Here is a 22,444-nt window from a genome sequence, read left to right as displayed (position 1 = left end):
TAACAAGCCTCCCTAAAACTACTATTATTTGAAGGCCATCACTTGTACAGTATAGTATAAGGTGAGAGAATCATTTTCATTTGATTTTTTTTTCTTCTAAAGATCAATGCATCACTTGTTCTCACAACTGCTGACAGCTGACACAATAAAATATGCTGTGAAATGTGAAGAAACAATACTACTTGATGTTATGTGTGATCTTCCTTTTGTTTGATTGGAAATTAAATCACACTAATAATACTGTATAACACAATATCGATATACATTCCAAATTGTTAAAAAATGTCAGTAAAATTCTGTTATTACATATCACTTGACCTGCTTATAACAATCAATTATCTACATTTAAAGTGCCTGAATGGGTTGATCATTCTTTATTTAGCTATATTTCTATTCTAAATAACCTTCACTTTGTATCTTATTCAAGAATTTTCCACTTAAAATGACCAAGATATATATTTTTTGAGTTCAACAGCATCACAGTTGAACTCAAAAACAATACTTTTGGTATTGTATTTGTTTAAATTGCTACTTTCTAGCTAAAGATGGTAACCATTTTTGGTAACCAATTTTTCTTTCCTCTAGCTCACCAAAACACAGTCTTGTGTGTGTGTGTGTATATATATATATATATATATATATATATATATATATATATATATATATATAATAACAAACTAGAACCCAGGTAAATGCATAGAACTACAAATGTTTACTAGCACGCCGTACGATTAATAAAAAGGGCTCCAAAAGATGTGATCGTTAGATGGCAGTTTTAATAATATTTTGTAGTTTTCTTATTTATTTGAATTTTGCAAAGTTTCTACTTTGCAAAATATAATAATAAAAATAATAAAATGAGTTAAATAATGCATTTAGATACCATTTTTTTTGGATCTCACATATATTTAACAAAAAATACATAAATACATAAAAAAAAGATGTTGCTGTTTTGAAGACAAAATGAATCTTAAAACATACTATACTCGGAAGCCGTGAATCAGAATTCATGTTTTGTGTGACATTATATTATTAAGAATACTATTGCTTTGATCTGACACTACATTTGCATTTATTATTTTAGAGTAATAAATAAAATATTTTGTCATCTGCAAATCAACAGGGAATTATTGTATTAGTCATTCTAATGTGAACAAGATTTATTTTTTCTGCCACACAAAAATGAAAGCTTCTCATTAATTTACAGTATGTTGTAAAATGAAGGGAAAAATGAGTGACTGGTGTACAGTCAATCTCAAATTAACATTCTTTGAGCATGCCTTAAATTATTAATGTCCAATACAGTGATATGATTTACCTTGAGACATTGTGTAAATATTATTAAGTAAATTGCGTTACATTTACTCAGTTATTATTTTTGGCTCTTGGCAAATAATCACAACATCCCATTAGTGTAAAAATTTTAAATATTAAAACAACAGTGAAATACCAATATGTTCCTAGGTATAACTGTAGTTTTGCATACAAAACCTGACATGGCAATGGCTTTGTAACAAACCTAGATAAATGAGCATTGGCAATAGATTTGAGACCCTTTAGTCTACACTTCCAACTCACTGCAGACAATGGTGTGCTTGCAGACATGCAATAAAAACTTGAAAAGCTTGTGTTGTTAAAACCAGGGCCATAAAATAAATGTTACATTTCTTAATTTCATTTCTGTATCAAGGTGTTAATTAGAAATAAAGTTTTTCAAACTTCCTTTTTAAAATAATGCTGTATTTTGATTGTTAAAATAATGCTGTATTTGATCCATTATTTTCAATCTCAATGCATTGTCAAACGATCAGACAATATATTTACCATATTGGCAGACATTTTATAATGACATTAAAATTGAAAATGAGATCAACATGGATTTCAGATGTATAATGTTAATATTTCATGCATACAGTATAATCAATATTCCCGTAGATATACTTCATCAACAAAAAAAGTAAAAAAAAAAATGTTAATGTATCTACATTTTTTTTTTCCAGAAAAAAAAAAAAGATGTCAAGATATAGTTATGAATTTATGAGAGCGGGGTAACAGCTATACAAATTCAGTGTTTTCAAAAGGAAAAATGAAATGGGGAATATTTTCTTTTACAACTAAGAAAAAAAAAGATATAATTTTACAAAAATAGACCGACCTTAATAGTGCCACTATTGTACTTTGTAATGTTAATAAGCAGGTCAACAAATGACCAATGTAGCAGATCCTACCTGCCAGCCTTGTGCCTTGGGAGTGTTGGGCACATACTTGCATATGTTCTGGGAGTGCCTGAAAATTGTTACCTTTTGGCAGTTTGTTGTATCTACTATGGGCTCTCTAGTGGCAGTTGTTGTGCCCCTCCCTCCTGAGTTACTTCTGCTGGCTGATGACTCTCAGTTAGCATTGCCATTACAATCTAGGAGGCTTTTCCTGGCAGGGATGACGGCAGCCAAGAAAACTATCCTGAAAGGTTGGGTGGAGTCGTCTATCTCCTTTTCTTCTGTCTGGTTAATCTATTTACATGACATCATTCTTTTGGGAAGCTCTATGGCTTGGCTACACTTAGCCACCGCTAACATGATGGCAGCATGGGATACTACTGCTGATAAAGTGGCACAGTTGTAAGAGTAAGATCAAGTGCATATTATGGCATTTCCCCCTAGGACAACTTTTATTCAATTAATTAAGTTATATTCTTTCCTTGATATTTTAGTTTTAATAGTTTATTGTATCTTGTTGTAATATTTTTGTTTTTGTCAATATTATATTCTTTTTCAGTATTGCTGTGATATTTTTTTTTATCTGTATTGTCTCCCCCATTTCCCTCTTCCCAAGGGTTGGAGAAAAGAAAAATTTATAAAAATAATTGTTCACAAAAAAAGAACAATTTGTGGAAAACAGCAGGAGGAATAATATAGAGTTAAAAGTGTGACAGTATTTAGATCGACCAATTTGATTTGTTTCTCATTAAACAAACTTGTTTCCTTTAAAAAATACAAAAAGAAAACAGGAGTGAATTAGAGCGTAAATCAACACTTTCTAAAATATGCCCAAATATCTACTGTCCTTTCATTCTGGTTAAGAAAGGGCTTACAAAGCATCAGTACAAGATGCCAGTTGGCTGTATAACCACTCTGTATCTAATTAAAACCTGCTAATAGTATTTTAATGGTTTGTTATTTGCTGCATTCAATACAATGAGGACATGATGAGCTATTAAGGGAGCCACAGTATCAGTAAACAGATAGTTACTTTTTCAGTAACTGCTTGGGCTTCCATTGTATTTGACGCAGTTGCAAAAATACAAAGACAAAGTGAAATTGGGCAGAACTGTACGTCAAGGACCACAACTGGAAAACATTATTGGACCTCACAAAATAATATTTAATGGAATAGGAACTACTGTTTCAGATGTGATCTTGCCTTTGTTTTGGTTTTAATGTTATTCAAAATTATTTTACTATTGACTCTAATATATATATATATATGAGGTATAATGTCAATGTATTTTTGGACAGTAATGTTTGTTATAGCCTGATTTATACTGCACCTGGTTATTAATTGAAATACACCAAGGAATATATTACATAGCTCTGCTTTGTACTCTGTCCATCCCAATACCAGTCATCTAGTGCTGTTGTCACAATGTGCTTCTCTATGCAGAGTTAATCAAAAATGCTAGGCATAAGCTTTAAAACGAGAGTCCTATTTACTAGGATTTTGCTCCTGTGCAAAGTTTGCAAAAAGAAAGAGCAAACTGTAAATTACACAAAAAAAAAAAAAAAAATGAACAAAACCATGAATGTGCTAAATTACCATTAACTTGTTTATTTGTAGTTACACGAAACACTGCAAACAGTGCAAACTTTTTACTGGAGCAAAATCTGGCCCAAATTGGTCAATTTTCATTATTACGGCAATTTCCCATTGTCTTCAGTGAGGTGTGATTAACAGATGCCTGCAGAAAAAAAGCTATCTGATCTGTTGAAAAAGCTCATTCAAAAAAAAAAAGCAATGGCAAATAACTTATCACACAGATCTGAAAGAATAAGCATTGAAACTGACCTATGCAAACATTTTCATCGTCCAGATCTGCTGAAGTATTTCTGTAGTAGCCGAGCCTGCATAACTGACAGTGCTGCCCTCTAGTGTTGTGTTTACAGCTGACGCAAATGACTGTGTTTAGCAGCTCGATGTAACTGCACCGGTTGGAGTGGCCGAAGCATTCGCAGTCTTGCAAAGAAGAATAGAAATGTATACAAAAGTGTATACAGCAGCAGACAGAGAGCAGGTCACATGCTTGAGTAAGATGGAGATTAGGCACAGAGCAATGGCTAAATAGCAGCATAGACACAGACAGCTGGCTTACATGTCAGTTCACCTCAGGCTTATAATGGGCTGCATGTTGTTAGATAGCATTAGCTTCAGGCACATGAAACAATGGATGGGCAACCAGAACACAATAACAACAACAACAACAACAACACAGGAAGTTACGTGAAACTCTAATAAATTGAGGAATTTAAACATTTTCAGCGATGTCGGTTAAAATCTTGGCAGGCATGAATATACCATGCAATTTGGAACTATATTTGCAAGACTGTTTTTTTTTTTGTATGTTTGTTTTGTTTTTTTAAATTAAAAGTTTAGGGAAATGAAAAAGGAGCTGGAGCTTTCAGATAGCAGCTTTTCTTTATTATTTTATTCTGAGCCAGGAAGGCACTGTACTGCACAATGATATTTGCCATGAACTTATAATTAAAATGACACTCTGGGATGCAGAACTGTAAATATTTGTTTCATACACAAACATACACACACGCACAGACACACAAACTTACACGCAATATAATATATACACAATGTACATTGCATACCTAAAAGTGTCTTTAGTTTTATTCAGAAGTTTGAAGTTATGGATGGAGGTAAGCACATATACTACAGTTGTTCATTTACAAAATCAAAACTTTAGACATTATTTCAGAGGCTGTACTTTAAATCTAATAACTATATTGTTACACTACAAATATTGCTTTACAGGTTGTATTATAATCCATTACAAAGCTATTGAACTCTTGACCATCCTAAAAAAAACTGCTTTTAAATTTTCAGTTTACTATTATGTTGTGCTTATTTGTTTGAGCCAAACCATCCTACACATTTCCAGTTAGTATTATATGAAGTGTATCTATAAAATATACTGAAATTCAGTTATAACAGTGAAAGCATCCATTGAAGCAACATTTATAACTACAGTAGACTGTCTTCACAAGTTATTTTATGATAGCAACTGATTTATCACAAGCAATATTTTCTGATCCTAGTTCTTATTCTTGTGCATACCTGTGCATCATCCCCTCCCATCCCCTAATGCAGCACCTTCCTATCAGAAATAGCCTTTATACACAGATGTTGAAAGCTGAAGATATAATAAAGTAAGTCAAATACTGAAGAAGGCGCAAGTTGAAACGTTTGTCTATTTGTCTAATTCATTTTAAGCATTTTTAAGTTGCAGAAGATTATTGTTGGCAAGTTATATAAAGACAGTTATTTAAAAAAGGCCAATCTTGTGGATAAAATGACTTCCCCTTTAAGGCCTACCTATATTTAGAATGTGATTTTACTTAGTGCTGCATTAATATTGTATTCCAATGCTTCGCTTCAGAGGAAAAAGTCAAAATCCAAATTGTGTGCAATTCGCTATTTACAATGTATTTTATTAATCATATTCCTTTACAAAGGTAACCTACAACAATCATGGACAAAAAAGCTGAATAATGCCACATTTAGGTGTGACAGCAGGATTACAATCTAAATTGTGCAGCAGCAAAAACAAAGTGACTAAAACGACTGCTTTCTTTTCTCTCTCATTGGGTTCACAGTAATATCCAGATGGTAAATGTGTTTCATTTTAAATATGCACAATTATATATATATATATATATATATATATATATATATATATATATATATATATATATATATATATATATATATATATACATTTTCTGGGTATAATACAGCAATTCACAAACGTGTGTGTAAACTAAGTATACTATTTTAAGCATTCAGTAATTATTGGTTCCATAAGAATCATGCTGTTATTTTTTAGTACTATTGTATAACAGAGTAATCTACAGTGATTCATCTGTATTGAAAGGGAAATATTACCCCATCCCATACAGTAATACACAATTAAAATGATCAATATCTTTGTAATGTGACTATAACGTTATATACTGTACAAGCATACTATGTATTAGTCTAAAAAGGGGTTAGTCTGGTTGTGTGCCGGGTAAGTACCACATACACTTCACGAGTATTCTAGATTCATACAGTGTGCAAGTTCAAACAACACAAACTAACACAGGGTGGGGGCACTGTATGAATCTCAGAATTCCTACCTCTCTTGCTGTTTGTAACTTGAACAGAGGGGGCAGTTGGCAAAGCAATTTGTGGAGCAACTAGATAAGTTTGAAAAAAACAAAACAAAAAAAAAGATAATGTGATACATTAAACAGAGAGAAAAAAAAACATTACTATGGGTGAATACAAGCAGTAAGTAGTGTATTAGGTTATTTTTTCCAGTTAAAAAACAACTACTGCCTTAAATTTTGAACATATGTCATACTGTATGCTATATTATAATTTGTGTAGGAGTTTTCTCAAACTCGGTAGTGATATCTAACTAAACAGGATGCAGTATCCAGCTGATAATGCTTCAGTTGCTTCAACTGCAAATGGCATTGTGAAAACAATGCTATTTATAAATGTGATAATTATGTTTCATTTTACTGCCACATTTTTAGTTGGGAATGGATTTTTAGACACAGCGGTAATAAAACATCTCAAATATCTGTGGAAAAGTTACAATAATTGTTTTTCAAATGGCAGGGTTAATAATGTATGTATGCTAGGAAGTCCACATATACCTGTGATATGCTGTATGACTTTTTGGGGCCATGTTTCAGATACCAGTATAAAAGTTAACAATTTCACCTGTAACAAATAGTTTAAAATATTTAAATATGTTCAATATTTGTGTCTGTTCTACTGGAGACAGCACATCAGCATTCTTCAAACAACTGCTATAAAAACACACATGCACTTTCAGACTCTTTACCTACAGGTCATTTTGAAGGGATGTGAACCCATTAAATGCTACTGTAAAGGCCATTTAAGCAGAATTACCAGAGATGATTTACTGGTCAGTAATTCGGTCCAGGTGTGGTTTGTAATTCTGGTTCTTGATGTCGAGGGTATTATTGCTATTATATGCAACTGATGGAACATATGTATTTTTAAATTCAATAAGACTTGGGGTTTTTATACACCTCAACAAATTACTTTTTTCTAACATGTACTGGCGTTATGATGTTAGACCTCATTCACAATGGGAAATAATACTATACTACTGTTGATTTGTTCATTTTTAATTGAAGAGCATGTTATATATCAATATAAAATGTTGATGTTTTATCACATTATTACTGTTCCCAATCAGTACCCTCAATAACAGTGTTTCCTCTACAAAATATCCAAAAGTTTTGAATTCTGTTTTCTGCTATACTGTACGCGGTAAGAAGTAAGCCAATTGTGATGAAAAGAGCATTGCTTTTTTATTTTCTCCACAGGGTGTTTTTTGTTAAACATTATTAATAAAAAAAAAATACCAGGAATACCTGCAGAGATACAGTACAGCATTTTCACTAAAGTAGAAAGGTAATTAATGTGTAATTATAATATTTGTATGTACAGTATGCACATATATTAATAACACTTGATATGCCATTACACCTTTAAGTACTATATTATGTCTGTTCTCAAGTCAGGCACAGCACAGACAGTCTGTTTTTTAAATCTGATCTGTTGCCAATGGACCTGTGGCTATATGACCTAGTAGAACCCTCTTCATCTAAACTAAAACCTGGGAAGAATTTCAGCCAGCATTTTAAAATTCTCAGTGCAGGCTCACTTTGCTGGTCTGTGACAATAAAGAGCAGTTGCATGATGTTTGCAAAGTACAGCTACACCAGGGATTAGGTAGAGGTTGTCTTAAATCAATGTACATGAAATCCCTACAGCCTTTTCAGTTGAGAAAAATAATAATTGCATACTCCAGTTCTAATTTAAAAGGAATGTCATCTAAAGCTACAAAAATTTGTTGAAAATGTTTGTCAAACAGAGCTGGCTTCCATGGGGAAATTTCTTAACTGTGGAATTCTATTAGTCATTCTTGGGAAGTCATTATGTTTTATGTAGAGATGTGCAAAGCATGTAATATGATGGCATATATATGCCTTATATAAATATTAAATATGAACTTACTGCAAAACCAATTTTTTTTATTTATTTTTTCCTGCTAATGTAAGTAACTGGAAAATATGTTTACGATTTACAATGCATGTAAGTAAACTACATAACCGTGGTGTTGGGAGTTTCTAAAAAGCAACTTTACTTCAGCAGGAGTATTTGTTTTTGTAGAAATCCTACCTTGCTTTCGGTTGTTAGCAACCTCTAGAGACGAAACACTCGGCCATACTGCATGCATCAGGAGAAATCGGGAGTTGTTAATTGCACCTACTACACAACACATTGTTACCTGTACAATACTAAGTGAACAAAGACAACTACAGACATCGGTTTACTTAATTTGCCCATAAAGCACAACATATGACTGCCAAGGCTGACGAAGACGAGCAATTGATGCATCCCAAAAGAAATCGAACAGACTTTTGAATATTGTATGTAATTGTGCAGTTTAAAATCAGATGAATTAAAATAATATAGAATCTGTCCTATGAGATTGGTACTAGTTGTGAAAATAGTTGTTACCTTAACTTTTAATTTTTTTTTTTTTGTCAAAAGAAATAGGGCCAGATTCTCAAAGTTTTTTATTTTTTTTTTTAATTCCAAATTGTTATTGGAATATTGCAGTTTCTGGTTTGATAACCATATTTGGTGTATTTTCCATTCTGATAAAACAAACAAACAAACAAACAAAAAAAACATACTAATGAAAATTTGGAGCAGCGTTTTGAGAATCTAGCCCTTGTATAAAGGATACAAAAAAAAAAATATTCAACTTGATTTTTAAAAAAAAAGGAAGATTGTAAACAGATTGTTCTTGGACTACTTTTCAACATATTGTTTTAATTGCACTATAAAATATGTTAATTATGATGATCTTTTAATTGAGTGTATGTTCAAGATAGTCTATTGCGTATGGTCATATAATGTATAACCTCATAATTACATACAATTATTTATTTATTTTTGTTGAAATAACAGTGTTGAAGAGCTGGAAATGGAGTATTCTCAATGTCTTGTGAAGCAGAGACAGCAATACAGCCTGCTAATGTGCATTACCTCCCAGAAACAGCTCATTTTGTGCTGTATCCTCTTTAATTTCTCTTTAAAACAATATTGGCTTCTGACACTGTGGTAGCTTCACTCAAGGGTTATATTTATAGGTACTGTTTGAATTCCTGTAACTATAGCTGAAGTCTAAGGAATTTAACATGCCTGTATCTACATTAAAGAGTTATCTAAAAGAACCCTCTCTCTCTCTGCTCTTTATTGCAACAATAAATAGCATGTACTAAAACTCAATTTATTTGTTTTACATTGTTAACAATTAGTAATAATTTATTTTGGGAGTCATTAATTGCAAACACTCGACTAAGTGTGTGCTTCTTGGTCCTTAGTTCAAGCTCCAATAACATCCTTTAAAAAAGGTACCCTGCTTACTGCCAGCATCATTTAATATTAATAATAAGACAGCTGACAGCCTTAATGGGAATCTCAGGTTTTAGGGAGAAAAATAAAATCGAGGTGAATAGAAAGGACACGTTTTTTTTTGTTAACATAAATAGATTTGTTTTGTAAATAAGCCTTCTACTTATATGGTGCCACACATTTACAATGGCTTTTTGAAACTGTATTGCATTTAATGTAATCAAATTTCTTGTCAGGCATTTTCAGGCTGGACTTAAATGTTATTTGGGTAACAATATAAAGTTGTTGCTGTTGTCACCAGTTTGTCCTATTGATTTGACAGACAAAATATGCTGCATTAAAAATGGACAACATTCCAGTGAGGTGATTCATAAAGTGGATTTAGCTGTTATTTTTTTCCTCTTTAATTGAGGTTATTATAGAGGCTGGAGGAGATTTAATGATGGTGGATTGGAAAAGTCATTAAAAACAAACATATTTAGCTCATAAATTCCAATGCCATTTGGCATCGTCAACCACTTGTCAACAATGTGTACTTTCCGCTCACCTCAGATACTATAAATTCCTTTGAGTTTCCCGTTTAAGCAAACATCTGCTGATAGAAAGAAGTGCTGAATGTGGTGGATGATGTTTGAATGATGTGAAAATCATGCAGCACAATTACAATACAGTTCATGCACGTAACAAAAAAACAATGACAACAACCAGCATAGGCTTTTAAGGTTCTACTTAACCCATTATCCATTTCTGTGGTAATTTCACTTGTTTTGAGATCTCCCCCATAAATATTTTTTTGCATTAAAAAAAAAAAAATCTCAGAAAAGCAGCCTGTCATTTCTTTAAACTGCATTACAAACTTAGATTATGCAAGGCTTTAAATGCACTGTGACTTGTGGCTCATCTTCCAATCAGTCACTCAGCTTTTGTTACTGTACACATCACACTGCTCCAGGGAATACTGGCTGGAAAAGATAATGCCTTCCATTACTGCACTATTTTATATTACCAAGACCTTTCTGGCATTATACTGCCAGACAATCCTAGTTTTGTTATTAAAAAATCGATATTGCTTTCAAGCAGTTTTAAAAACACACCAAAACCCCAAACTAAATAATCAGCAAGTTTTCCACTGCCAGAGTATGTGTTCTTTCCAAATAGAATTATTCATATTCATTTTAATAAAAAGCCTCTGTCTGAAACGCACTGCTGTTCCCAGCAATAGCAGGAAATAATGCTAATCAAATTGTGTACAGTTATCATTAAGTATGCTTGTAATTCAATTTCATATAACTGCTTAATGTACTATAATGTATCTATGGACGAAATTGGAACTAACACAGAAATGAAAATTGGACTGCAAGGGCAAAGCAAAGCTTTTTACACATGGATTTTTACTTACTAACTGGACCAGGGTTATTGGGAATACCTAGAATAAAAGACAAATAAGATATAGTTTAATGAAACAGTTATGCAGTATGATAAATATGATACCATGAACTGTGCAGTGACATTACAACCTTTTTTTTCTGCTAAATTTACCAATTTACCCATACAATTTACCCTGTAAAAAAACAGAAATAGCAATAAGGTTCTAGGTTATTATGTAGTATATTTAAAACCTAATTTTTGTAAGCCTGTCTAAAACTCTTGATTATTAATATCTTGTCAGGGTCTTTCTTCTATCCATTATTCTCTTTAAGAAATGGCTACTGCAAAGTGACAGCTGCCAGCTGAGGCACGAACAAAGTAAGGGGTGTGCAAAACAAATTAATATGGTGGCTAAAATGACTTACCTGTTACCTTTAAGGTGCTGTATTTGGCCTTGATTTTAATTAGAAATGTGTTTTGCACTTTTTTTGACCCCTGGACTTCCTATGATTCCTGAGACAGCTGTCGGTCTAACCCAACATACAATAATGAAATATGAGTTCACAGTCACATTGATGGTACAATTTTTTTCACACATCAATCACAATTGCGTACTTGTAGGTTACAACTATATGTGCATTTTCTAAACAGAGTGCTTTAGCTGGAGCTCTACCAGCATCTGTGTGATGTCTGCATCAGATGAGCAACCAAGCAGCTGCCTTCTTGGCTTCAAGGATTTGTGATTATTTCCTTTCCTCCTGAAGGGCACTTACTAACATCATCAGAGAGGAAAGCACCCCCTGCTATGTGCAATCGATATCTCAAGAATCATCCCATCTCTCTTTCTGATCCAGACCTGACAGGCATAGTTAAGGGCCAAATTTATGACCTTCTGTAAAATAAAGCAGGTCAAAACACGAGGACACTTGTGTGCTGAGCCATGATGTTGGTTACATAGAATACTACAAATATAATACAAAAATAAAAAAGTGTAGTCATCAAGAATAGGAATTCAAGTTATTCTAGTTTTAAATACTGTATATATTCATCTCAATGTCTATCCATTCAGGTTTCAAATTCACCAAGCCAGATGGAGATGTGGGAATGTCAAGGCCAATTTTGCTAGACCTTCAGTGCATTACTTCTCTGTTTTTCAACTGCAGCAATTCTTAGATAAAGGTCATTGAACATTAAACTGAATGATGAGTGATAGCTTGTGTTCATTGTATTCCTAAACAAAGTTACTTGTAAGTGCATATTTAACTCACTAACTTATGTCTATAAATTCATTTTATCAAGGAAAGTGTTTAATTGTTCACTTTATTTTACCTTCCCAGGATGATTTTAAATCACTTGTGTTAAGCACAGTAATCAGATATAATTTAATATGAACTACTAGTTTTGTACTGTTCAAACAGGTACAAATATAAAGTACAGGTCTGGCATATAGATGCTTGCTGTTCAGTATTATATCCACATACTGTGGCTATTCTTGCCAACCTAGAGTGCTGAATTTTGGTTCAGGCACAGAACAAGCCACAGAGTACACTATGATAGAATAAACATTGCTCTGAGCAAATACAAAGCTGTGTGTTTGAGGCCTCAGCTAATTATTTCTGTATCATATCACTCAGTGGTGTTAACAGTAACAATCAGTTAACCATGTGAAAGGTCACCCCCATTGGACATTTGTTTATTTTTGATTCACTGTGTTCCCCATGGTTTGTACATCGGCTAGATAAACCACAGCATGTGCCTATACCCCAAGCAACTTTATGCCAGCTTTGTATATTGAAAAATAATGATGTTGCTAAATGTGTTGATCAAAGTAAGGAATCATAGCAATACTGACAGAATACCAAAACCATCATGCAAGTGTGTTTTTTGGGTGGCGGGGAGCATTTTGTCTAATCCTTAATATCTGTGCCGTGGTCATTAGCCCATGTGAAATCAATCCTAGGTTGTTTGGATAAAGAAAAGATTCCACAAAAGTAATCTCTTATTGAAGATATTCCTGGTTTATGCACATTTTTTACATTAACTGATTATGGTTTGAATATCACCATTGGGTTTATAAAACAAATTTTTTTTTTTTTTTTCTTTTTACAGCGGATCGGTATCTATTCTTTATGTACCAGCAGCAAACCTCTTTTATATAATGGGTTGCATTCAGCTTGGGCCAGCTGTTGAAGATCATGTGCCACTTTATTAGATTCATTTTCTATCACCATCCTTTTCATTTCACCGCACCTGACAGTTATCTTCATTACACTCAGTAATACAGATTTAATTGAACAGAATTATATAAGACCACATTAGGTCGCTCATGTTGATCAGGCACCTCATTGATTTTTCTGCTCCTCTGTTCTCAGGCTGAATTAAGGAAGCAAAAGTAGTTTGAAGTTTGAATGGAATTATTATTTTTTTTTGTTTTGTATTGTATGGATGAGGCATATGCTCTGGATAATATTGTTCACAAATATATTATATAGTTAACTAATAATTTGATATTCTCTTAAATCTCATCTTTATTTTAGAATGAATCCAGATAATTGAAATGGGATTTATCCCCAAAATTTAAAAATTATTTCCAGTTTTGACCCCACTGGTTTGTGAAACACAAACTGTATAACAATTATGCATCTACTATTACTATTTATTTCTTAGCAGACACCCTTATCCAGGGCAACTTACAGTTGTTACAATTTTTACATACAGTTACCCATTTATACAGTTGGGTTTTTACTGGAGCAATCTAGGTAAAGTACCTTGCTCAAGGGTACAGCAGCAGTGTCCCCCACCTGGGATTGAACCCACGACGCTCCAGTCCAGAGCCCTAACCACTACTCCACACTGCTGCCCTAATGCTACAGTACTGACAAATTAGATCTTATTAATGGCAAATTATTAATTACCATCAAGAAAGAAAACTGAAAAAGTATGAATAGTTTGCTGACACAGACAAGTCCACATTAATAAATGCAAACAAGGTTACTTACAGTATCTACAAGTAGAAAATGTAACAGCTAATTTGCCTCTCATCTTTAGGCTCAGGGTGTCTCATTACTTAAACCAGTTCCAGATCAAGATATTTTACAAAGTAATACTTTGGGCTTGCACTTTCGTTAACCAGCAGGAGCTGGAATTGGGAATTCTGGGAGGTGCTGATGCAATCCGTCCATACTAAAAGATACAATAACTGAAACCTGGCAAAAGTGTTACCCACCCTAGAAACAAATGATAAAATCTAAATAAATATCACAGCTGGCTTACCAACAGGGATCCTAGGAATTCGTTTGCTGCGGAATAACGCAGAAAAACACAGATTTTCTATGCTGTGGGAACATTTTTAGTTTTACATTTGCACTCAATTTTAGCCTTTTATTTGAATTGCGGAATAACGCAGATTTTTGTATTATTTATTTATTTATTTATTTATTTATTTATTTATGTATTTATTTATTGTTTTTCTGAGAATTTTTTTTTATTATTGCGGAAAACTTGGATCCCTGGTTATCAATTTAATTACTAATTTATCAGACTGTACACACTTCAGTTATGCAAGGTGCATAATATAAAAGATATATAAAGCATTCTGTAGAAATGATGTTAGCTTATTGTATTTCCAGACCTTTTCTGTCAATTAAAGTTTGGTACTTTTGTGCATTTATTAATGCCTGTGTAACATGTCATTGTGAAATGGGTTGAATTATGATGGATCAGCTTCATTTCTACTGGATGTGTGTTTATCCCACTCCACTGAATGTAAACAATAGCATTCATCCTAGCACTGTAGAGTATTATTCAATTAACATAAGGCCTTGGCTGAAATACAGTTTCTCTATAGAAGACCTTTACAATGAAGCTAATAAAAATAAACTATACAAACCGATATACTACTTGTAACTTCATCTCTTGTTGGTAACATGCCACTAACGAATCCGCCTAATTGAATATCCACTGCTGACACAGTTATTTAATATAATTTACTATCATATAGCTGAACGTACTTAATTATCTCTACCTGCAAAGGAATCGCAGCATAGCAACTCAAATAAAACTACCTGGCTAAGTGATACCCTTACCTTTACAAGTCTTGTACTGTCTAAGGACCTGATAGTCATGTTATCCTAGGCAGAAGCAGCGATACTAACTTCAAACTTCCATGTATTGTAAAGTTGGGCTTTAATCACGTAACCATTTTCAATGGAATGGGAGTTCAATGCTGCGCATACTAAAGCAGTTCCCTTACTAATGCACTAGAGGGCACTCTTGCAGAGCTGCAAAGTTACTTGTTTTCTGGAGGGGTGTACAAGTGGAGCTGTAAACTCAATACAGACCTCTAAGGCCCAGGTGTAGCACTGACAAAGGACTGTAGAATTGAGTTGTAGCACTGCCATCCCCCTAGAGGGGGCTTCAGTTTCTAAAACCTGCAGATATTGGGAGGAGTGAGAATAATTGATTTGCAAGAAAGAAGCCAGATGGCGACTCAGGCTGTGAAGTTGCATTCACATGTGGGATTTCAGGGATTGGTTTAAGGAAACAATAATATTGGGGGAGTCAATATTTAGAAACTGTCCAAAACAAAAAAAAAACAGCGAGGAATGGTTAATGGCAAACATACAAAGATGGGGCAAGCCTACAGGAAATAATAATAAAAAAATAACACTGCAAGAAATTGAAGGTGTAAGCACAGCGTCAGGAAGGGAAGAAAGATGCAAATTAGTACTTAAAATAGAAAAGCAGTAAAAACAAGCAGCAGGGGAACTTCAGTTGTGTGAAAACACTGGATGGAAAATAATTGTGAAAAAGGAGAAAGAAAAACAACTCTCACTTCCAAGTTTTTCCTTGTGATTAACCACAAATGCCACCTGGCCCTTAGACAATAGATATTATGCTCATCTGAACTCACTCCTGAATTTGATTAGAAGTCTCAATCAAATAGCTGAGTTAATTGCTGCTGCTGCTAAGATGCACTGAGTCTGTTTTTTTGTTGTTTTTTTTTCCTCATGGGGAAGCTTCCACAGGCATTGAAGGCAAGTACTAAAATGTATTACCTTTAGTCTCACATTGATGATTCATAAAGCCCTTGTGGGGAGCTAACTGGAAGCTTATTTTAAGTAGAGAAAATATAGCTATGAACCAAAAATAAATCTTAAGGATGTAATGAATAATGATAGGTTACGGATGTAACCCCGGTTCCCTGAAAGAGAAAACGACCAATAGCTGATTTACTGAGCATTTTATATCCGAACTGCCTGAGCTGGGACTCTGCCTGTTTGGGGAGGGTCAGGCAGCATACCAGGCACTAACTGACAACTTTGTACCTGGATTATCATTGTCTGTCTGTTCACTGATCACCTGCACTTGCACACTTTTAACCACTTTGCCACAGCTGCCGATAGGCCCCTCCGGGGAGTGATGTCCTTGGTTCCACCTACCGAGGGATTAAGTAGTCACCACGTTCTCTTTTGCATGGAACCCGCGAATGCAAGTGATGCGAATTCGCAAGGTTTGTTGGTCGTCTTCTCTTTCAGTGAACTGGGGTTACATCTGTAACCTATCGTTCCCTTTCAATTCAAAGGCGACCAACAACAATCCTTTTGGGAAAGTATATCAAAGCCATTGTGAGGGAGCGTGAGCGGACAGCAGATGAGGGACGTCTCGCTATCACCGAACTAATCTTTGTGGTGTGAGGCACAGAGGGATCTACCACATTAAACCAGTAGAACCTGGTGAATGTATGCAGAGTATCCCAGCTAGCCACAGTACAGATATCAGCCAATAAGGCACCTGACGAAGCCACTCCTCTGGTAGAGTGCACGGCCCTTGGAAACCTGAAATTTTTAGCAGTGTACCGGAGACCAAGCGCAGCTCTGAGGCTACCGGCTCAGGAAGGGGTGTCGATCACAGGATGCCACCCAGGTAGGCTGTTAGGAGACCTGTCGTGTTGGCCAGGCGCGTTACCTGCGCTTCAGCTGCGTACACTTTTTTGAGGTGGGCCTCTGTGATCCTGCATTGGCCGTTAGGGCATACAGGGTCATTGGACTGACCTTTCCGCCCCTGGAAGGAGACTGTGAGCGGCTGCGTGAGCGACTGCCCCTGGAAGGAGACTGTGAGTGGGCTGAAGCCTGTGCACAGGGTATGCTCTGTGACTGGCTGGAAGGCAGATGGAGGAGGGGAGAGGACAGGACTCCCACCGAGGGTGTCGAAGCACCAATGCACCGAGGCGCAGAGGCACCAAAGCACCGAGGACACAGAGGGTTTTGATGCAGAGAGCGCCTGTGCCCGAAGGCCACGAAGCACCGACATGTCGTGGCTCTGGAGCACCGAGGGTGCCGAAGCACCGAGACATCAAGGCTCTAAGGTACCGATGCACTGAGGGCACCAAGCGCACCAGTGCAGGGAACGTCTAAGCACCGAAGCTCTGTGGCATCGGGGGCACAGAAGTGCCGAGGCACCGAGGGCGCCGAGTGTTCTGAAGGCACCGAGCACCAGGGGCGTAAGCACCAAGGTTACTCGGCCAGGTGTCTAGTCTGGACCGCGTGCAGTCACACAACCGATACAGCACGTAGCTTACAGCGGTGTGGAGCACTGCTTACAGACAATATACAGAAAAAAGACAAAAAGAAAAAGATTATTTTATTTTTGGACCTATGCACCGAGGTGGGTGGTCAGTGTATGCAAGTCTGCTCTACAGTGGGCTATTCAGACCCAGAGGAGGAAGCACACATTGTATTTTTTTTTAAAACAACAGATGCTGAAGGGTAGGGTATACACAAACAATGTGTATACCCTACCTTTTTTTTTTTTTAGGCCACACACACAGAGTGGGTGGGCAAGGTCAGCCCAGCGGCGTCGACTCAACAGCAGGTGCAGCAGAGCTGGGCCCCAGTGGAGGAAGCGTCTCTCTTTTCTTTATTTGTTATTGTTATTATTTTTTTTTTTAGCTGCAAAAAGCAGGGGAAAAAACTGACAGCAGATGCTGTAGGTTAGAAAGCAGACTACAGTTGCCAAGCAATGTAGGCTGTTGAAAGTAAGAAGTTTTTTTTTTTTTTTTTTTTTTTTTTTTTAAATGGAGCACAGTGTTTTAGCTCAGTCCTCTGAAGCAGAGTTTCCGATTATGGGGAAGTGGCAGGCCGACTTCCAGCAATAAATTGCAGTGGAATTAGCAGAAAAATTCAAGTGAGAGCTCTTTTTACAAAGAATCAATCACGCAACTGGAGAAGTTAGTTATACCTACCTTATCTACCTGATTGTGAGAGGCAAAGGAGAACGTGATCTCCGCAGAGTAATTACTTTATCCCTCGGTAGGCAGGACCGAAGACGTCACTCCCTGGAGGGGCCTATCGGCAGCTCTGATATAAAAAGCTCAGTAAATACCTGACCTGTGCCAGGCATATCCCAGAAGTATTGTTGTTGGTCGTCTTCGAATTGAAAGGGAACAGAAAAACAAAGCAAGATTTGGAAACCAAGTGACACGCATGAGGGTCTTTGGTTCTAGTTTTCTGCTATAGATATATGTAACTTATGCTAGATTAGTCAATGTGTTTTTATAGAAGTAAGAGCTGGCACCATCTACCTTCCTTTAGTTTTTCTGAAAATACAGTTTTGTGCACTAGGTGGTGCTGATGTGTACTTTGGCTGATCTAGCCTTCACAATCTGTACAAAAAAAAGCTACTGTATGCCATAAAGAACTAAAATGTCTTAAATATAAAACATCTGTGAAGTTCTTGAAAAAAGGTTATGGGGAAAACACATTATAAAATAAAAAACACAAATAAACAAACAAACAAAATAAAAAGTATGGCATAGTCAGGTGTCTGCTGCTTTTAAACAAAATAACATATGGACAGCTTAGAAAAAGGTGTATTAAGCAGTCAGTCAACGCTACAGTGTGTTTTTTTTTTTTGTCAGTGTGGCTCCACAGTTCCAGATCTGATGATGAATAACAATGTCAGTGCATGGTAGGGCATTTTGGCAGCGCTTGTGGTGGTGAATACTAATTAAAAACTAAAACTGATGAGTTCTTGCCAGCAATAAAGGATGCAGTCTTGTTATTCCTATCAACTACCTAGTTATGATGAACGTCACAACAACGTGTTTTTAGGGTTGTGCAGTAAATTCCGATTTGACCTATATGTCAGGCATTGGTAAGGTTGTAAAATTATTATCAAAAGCAAATTGACGAATTGCCTAAAAAAGAGAGGTACGTGTTTAACTATGCATTTCTTAATGATGTATTATGTAACAAGATAAGATCCACCGTAAAAGAAAAAATAAGATAAGAAAAGAAAAACCCTGTAAGCTAATAAATCAGTCAATATTAGTCACACAAAATACAAAGGCCTCTCCAAAGGTGTAGGGAAATGATTAAAATAAGATTATTAAATCCTTGTGTTCACTCCTTTGGTTATTACTACAAGTTGTACAGCCCTAACCAACACACACACATATCTTTTTAACTTGTGCCAGACATATTGCATTTATTTCCCTACTGAAAAAATTATATTAAATGGACATTAAACTAAAATATAATGCATAACTGAAATAGAAAACACAAGCTGGCAAAGTTATATAAAAGTTGTGGTGGTATATTAAGACGAGTTTGATCGACCTTTTTACATTTTCCTGGCAGAATAACCTATTCAGATTCACATCTCAGGCATGCTAGAATACTTAACAGTAACAGAAGGCAACACAAATATATAAAAAGAAGATACATTAGAAGTAGTAAAAAATATAACACATGTTTCAAGTCATACATATTGAAATAACATAGAAATAGGTATGTGAAAGAGAGCTCGGGTGCAGCTCATGCAATAGAAAGACCCTTACAAGTTTGAGACCATCATTCTTGCATTCCATGACCTGTCAGCATCTGAGGGACCGCCTAATCTGTGATGCAATGCTTAGTCTGATCTCAGTGAAGGTAATCAATAGATTCATTAAAATTGTTGACAATTCATTCTAGGCTAAACCAGTTGAATGTGCTATACAAGAAACAGTAAGAGTCGTCATTAGCGACGGAATAGTGTACAATTACAGGTACAGTCTACTGCAGCCAATCCCTCTTTTTCAAAAAAAGTTTATTCATTTCTATATAATCATTTTCTGATGTTGTAATTGTATCCTGATGTATCTGCTTCTGTAACAAAACATGCAAATTGTCACAGCAATTTACCATATTGTGCTTTCAAATGGACACAAACGAAATCATTCCTTTGTATATTGTACAGGTAGAATAACCTTGGGATGGACCTATATGGAACTAATACATTTTAAACCTCTTATTTTTATAATCTTGGACATACCATCGGGCAGAGCAACAAAAAAGCTTCACCAAAAAGCCTATTGCTGGACTTCAATACACAGTACGCTGTGAGATTAGTCAAGCATACTTTATTTATTTATTATAGAGCCCAGATGCTCAGTCTTGCCTACTAATGGAAACATTCCGCATTCCTATATAAAATACATAAACACAAATAATATGTCTGATATGAAAACTGATATGAACTGACAGTAAAATAGTTGTACTGTAGCTGCCATTCTGGCACTCTTCCTATTTTAAAACTCACTTTTGGATAACAGATTTTTTAATGGAATATGCAACAGGTGTGCTCACAGTCTCTTCAATAGTGATGGATAACCTGCATAATTATATCAGATTACTAGATATACAGTACTGTGCAAAAGTTTTAGGCAGGTGTGAAAAAATGCTGTAAAGTAAGAATGCTTTCAAAAATAGACTAGATTATAAAATAGATTATATTTATCAATTAACTAAATGCAAAGTGAGTGAACAGAAGAAAAATCTAAATCAAATCCATATTTGGTGTGACCACCCTTTGCCTTCAAAACAGCATCAATTCTTCTAGGTACACTTGCACAAAGTCAGGGATTTTGTAGGCATATAGTCAGGTGTATGATTAAACAATTATACCAAACAGGTGCTAATGATCATCAATTCAATATGTAGGTTGAAACACAATCATTAACTGAAACAGAAACAGCTGTGTAGGAGGAATAAAACTGGGTGAGGAACAGCCAAACTCAGCTAACAAGGTGAGGTTGCTGAAGACAGTTTACTGTCAAAAGTCATACACCATGGCAAGACTGAGCACAGCAACAAGACACAAGGTAGTTATACTGCATCAGCAAGGTCTCTCCCAGGCAGAAATTTCAAGGCAGGCAGGGGTTTCCAGATGTGCTGTCCAAGCTCTTTTGAAGAAGCACAAAGAAACGGGCAACGTTGAGGACCGTAGACGCAGTGGTCGGCCAAGGAAACTTACTGCAGCAGATGAAAGACACATCATGCTTACTTCCCTTCGCAATCGGAAGATGTCCAGCAGTGCCATCAGCTCAGAATAGGACAGAAAACAGTGTGACCCTGGTACACCCATCTACTGTCCGGAGAAGTCTGGTCAGAAGTGGCCTTCATGGAAGACTTGCGGCCAAAAAGCCATACCTCCGAGTTGGAAACAAGGCCAAGCGACTCAACTATGCACGAAAACACAGGAACTGGGGAGCAGAAAAATGGCAGCAGGTGCTCTGGACTGATGAGTCAAAATTTGAAATATTTGGCTGTAGCAGAAGGCAGTTTGTTCACCGAAGGACTGGACAGCGGTACACGAATGAGTGTCTGCAGGCAACAGTGAAGCATGGTGGAGGTTCCTTGCAAGTTTGGGGCTGCATTTCTGCAAATGGAGTTGGGGATTTGGTCAGAATGAATGGTCTCCTCAATGCTGAGAAGTACAGGCAGATACTTATCCATCATGCAATACCATCAGAGAGGCATCTGATTGGCCCCAAATTTGTTCTGCAGCATGACAACGACCCCAAACATACAGCGAAAGTCATTAAGAACTATCTTCAGCATAAAGAAGAAAAAGGAGTCCTGGAGGTGATGGTCTGGCCCCCACAAAGCCCTGATCTCAACATCATCGAGTCTGTCTGGGATTACATGAAGAGTGAGAAGCAACTGAGGCTGCCTAAATCCACAGAAGAACTGTGGTTAGTTCTCCAAGATGTTTGGGCCAACCTACCTGCCGAGTTCCTTAAAAAACTGTGTGCAAGTGTACCTAGAAGAATTGATGCTGTTTTGAAGGCAAAGGGTGGTCACACCAAATATTGATTTGATGTAGATTTTTCTTCTGTTCACTCACTTTGCATTTTGTTAATTGATAAATATAAACTATTAACATGTCTATTTTTGAAAGCATTCTTACTTTACAGCATATTTTCACACCTGCCTAAAACTTTTGCACAGTACTGTATATATATACCATAAAAAAGTATTAAATCTTAATGAAATTTGTATTTTCAACTCATTTGTCT

The 22,444-nt window shown here is 35.7% G+C and overlaps 1 protein-coding gene across 10 annotated transcripts in view; it reads right to left on the bottom strand.

The window, feature by feature from the left end:
- The window catches only part of LOC117416670 (netrin-G1-like), a 101,944-nt gene that overhangs the window by 6,045 nt on the left and 73,455 nt on the right, over positions 1–22,444 (bottom strand). For 3 of the 10 annotated variants that reach the window (XM_059034878.1, XM_059034877.1, XM_059034880.1), the window contains exons 5-8: positions 11,135–11,161; positions 8,491–8,538; positions 6,402–6,461; positions 4,063–4,230 (exon numbers count right to left, since the gene is read on the bottom strand). In XM_059034878.1, coding sequence (XP_058890861.1) covers positions 4,063–4,230; positions 6,402–6,461; positions 8,491–8,538; positions 11,135–11,161 — 303 coding nt within the window. The remainder of the gene's footprint in view (positions 1–4,062; positions 4,231–6,401; positions 6,462–8,490; positions 8,539–11,134; positions 11,162–22,444) is intronic. The other 7 variants (XM_034027986.3, XM_034027990.3, XM_034027987.3 and 4 more) reach the window with 5 other exon arrangements.

Source organism: Acipenser ruthenus, chromosome 12, assembly GCF_902713425.1.
Source record: "Acipenser ruthenus chromosome 12, fAciRut3.2 maternal haplotype, whole genome shotgun sequence".
Lineage (NCBI taxonomy): Eukaryota > Metazoa > Chordata > Actinopteri > Acipenseriformes > Acipenseridae > Acipenser > Acipenser ruthenus.
This window is presented reverse-complemented; position numbering and strand designations above follow the sequence as displayed.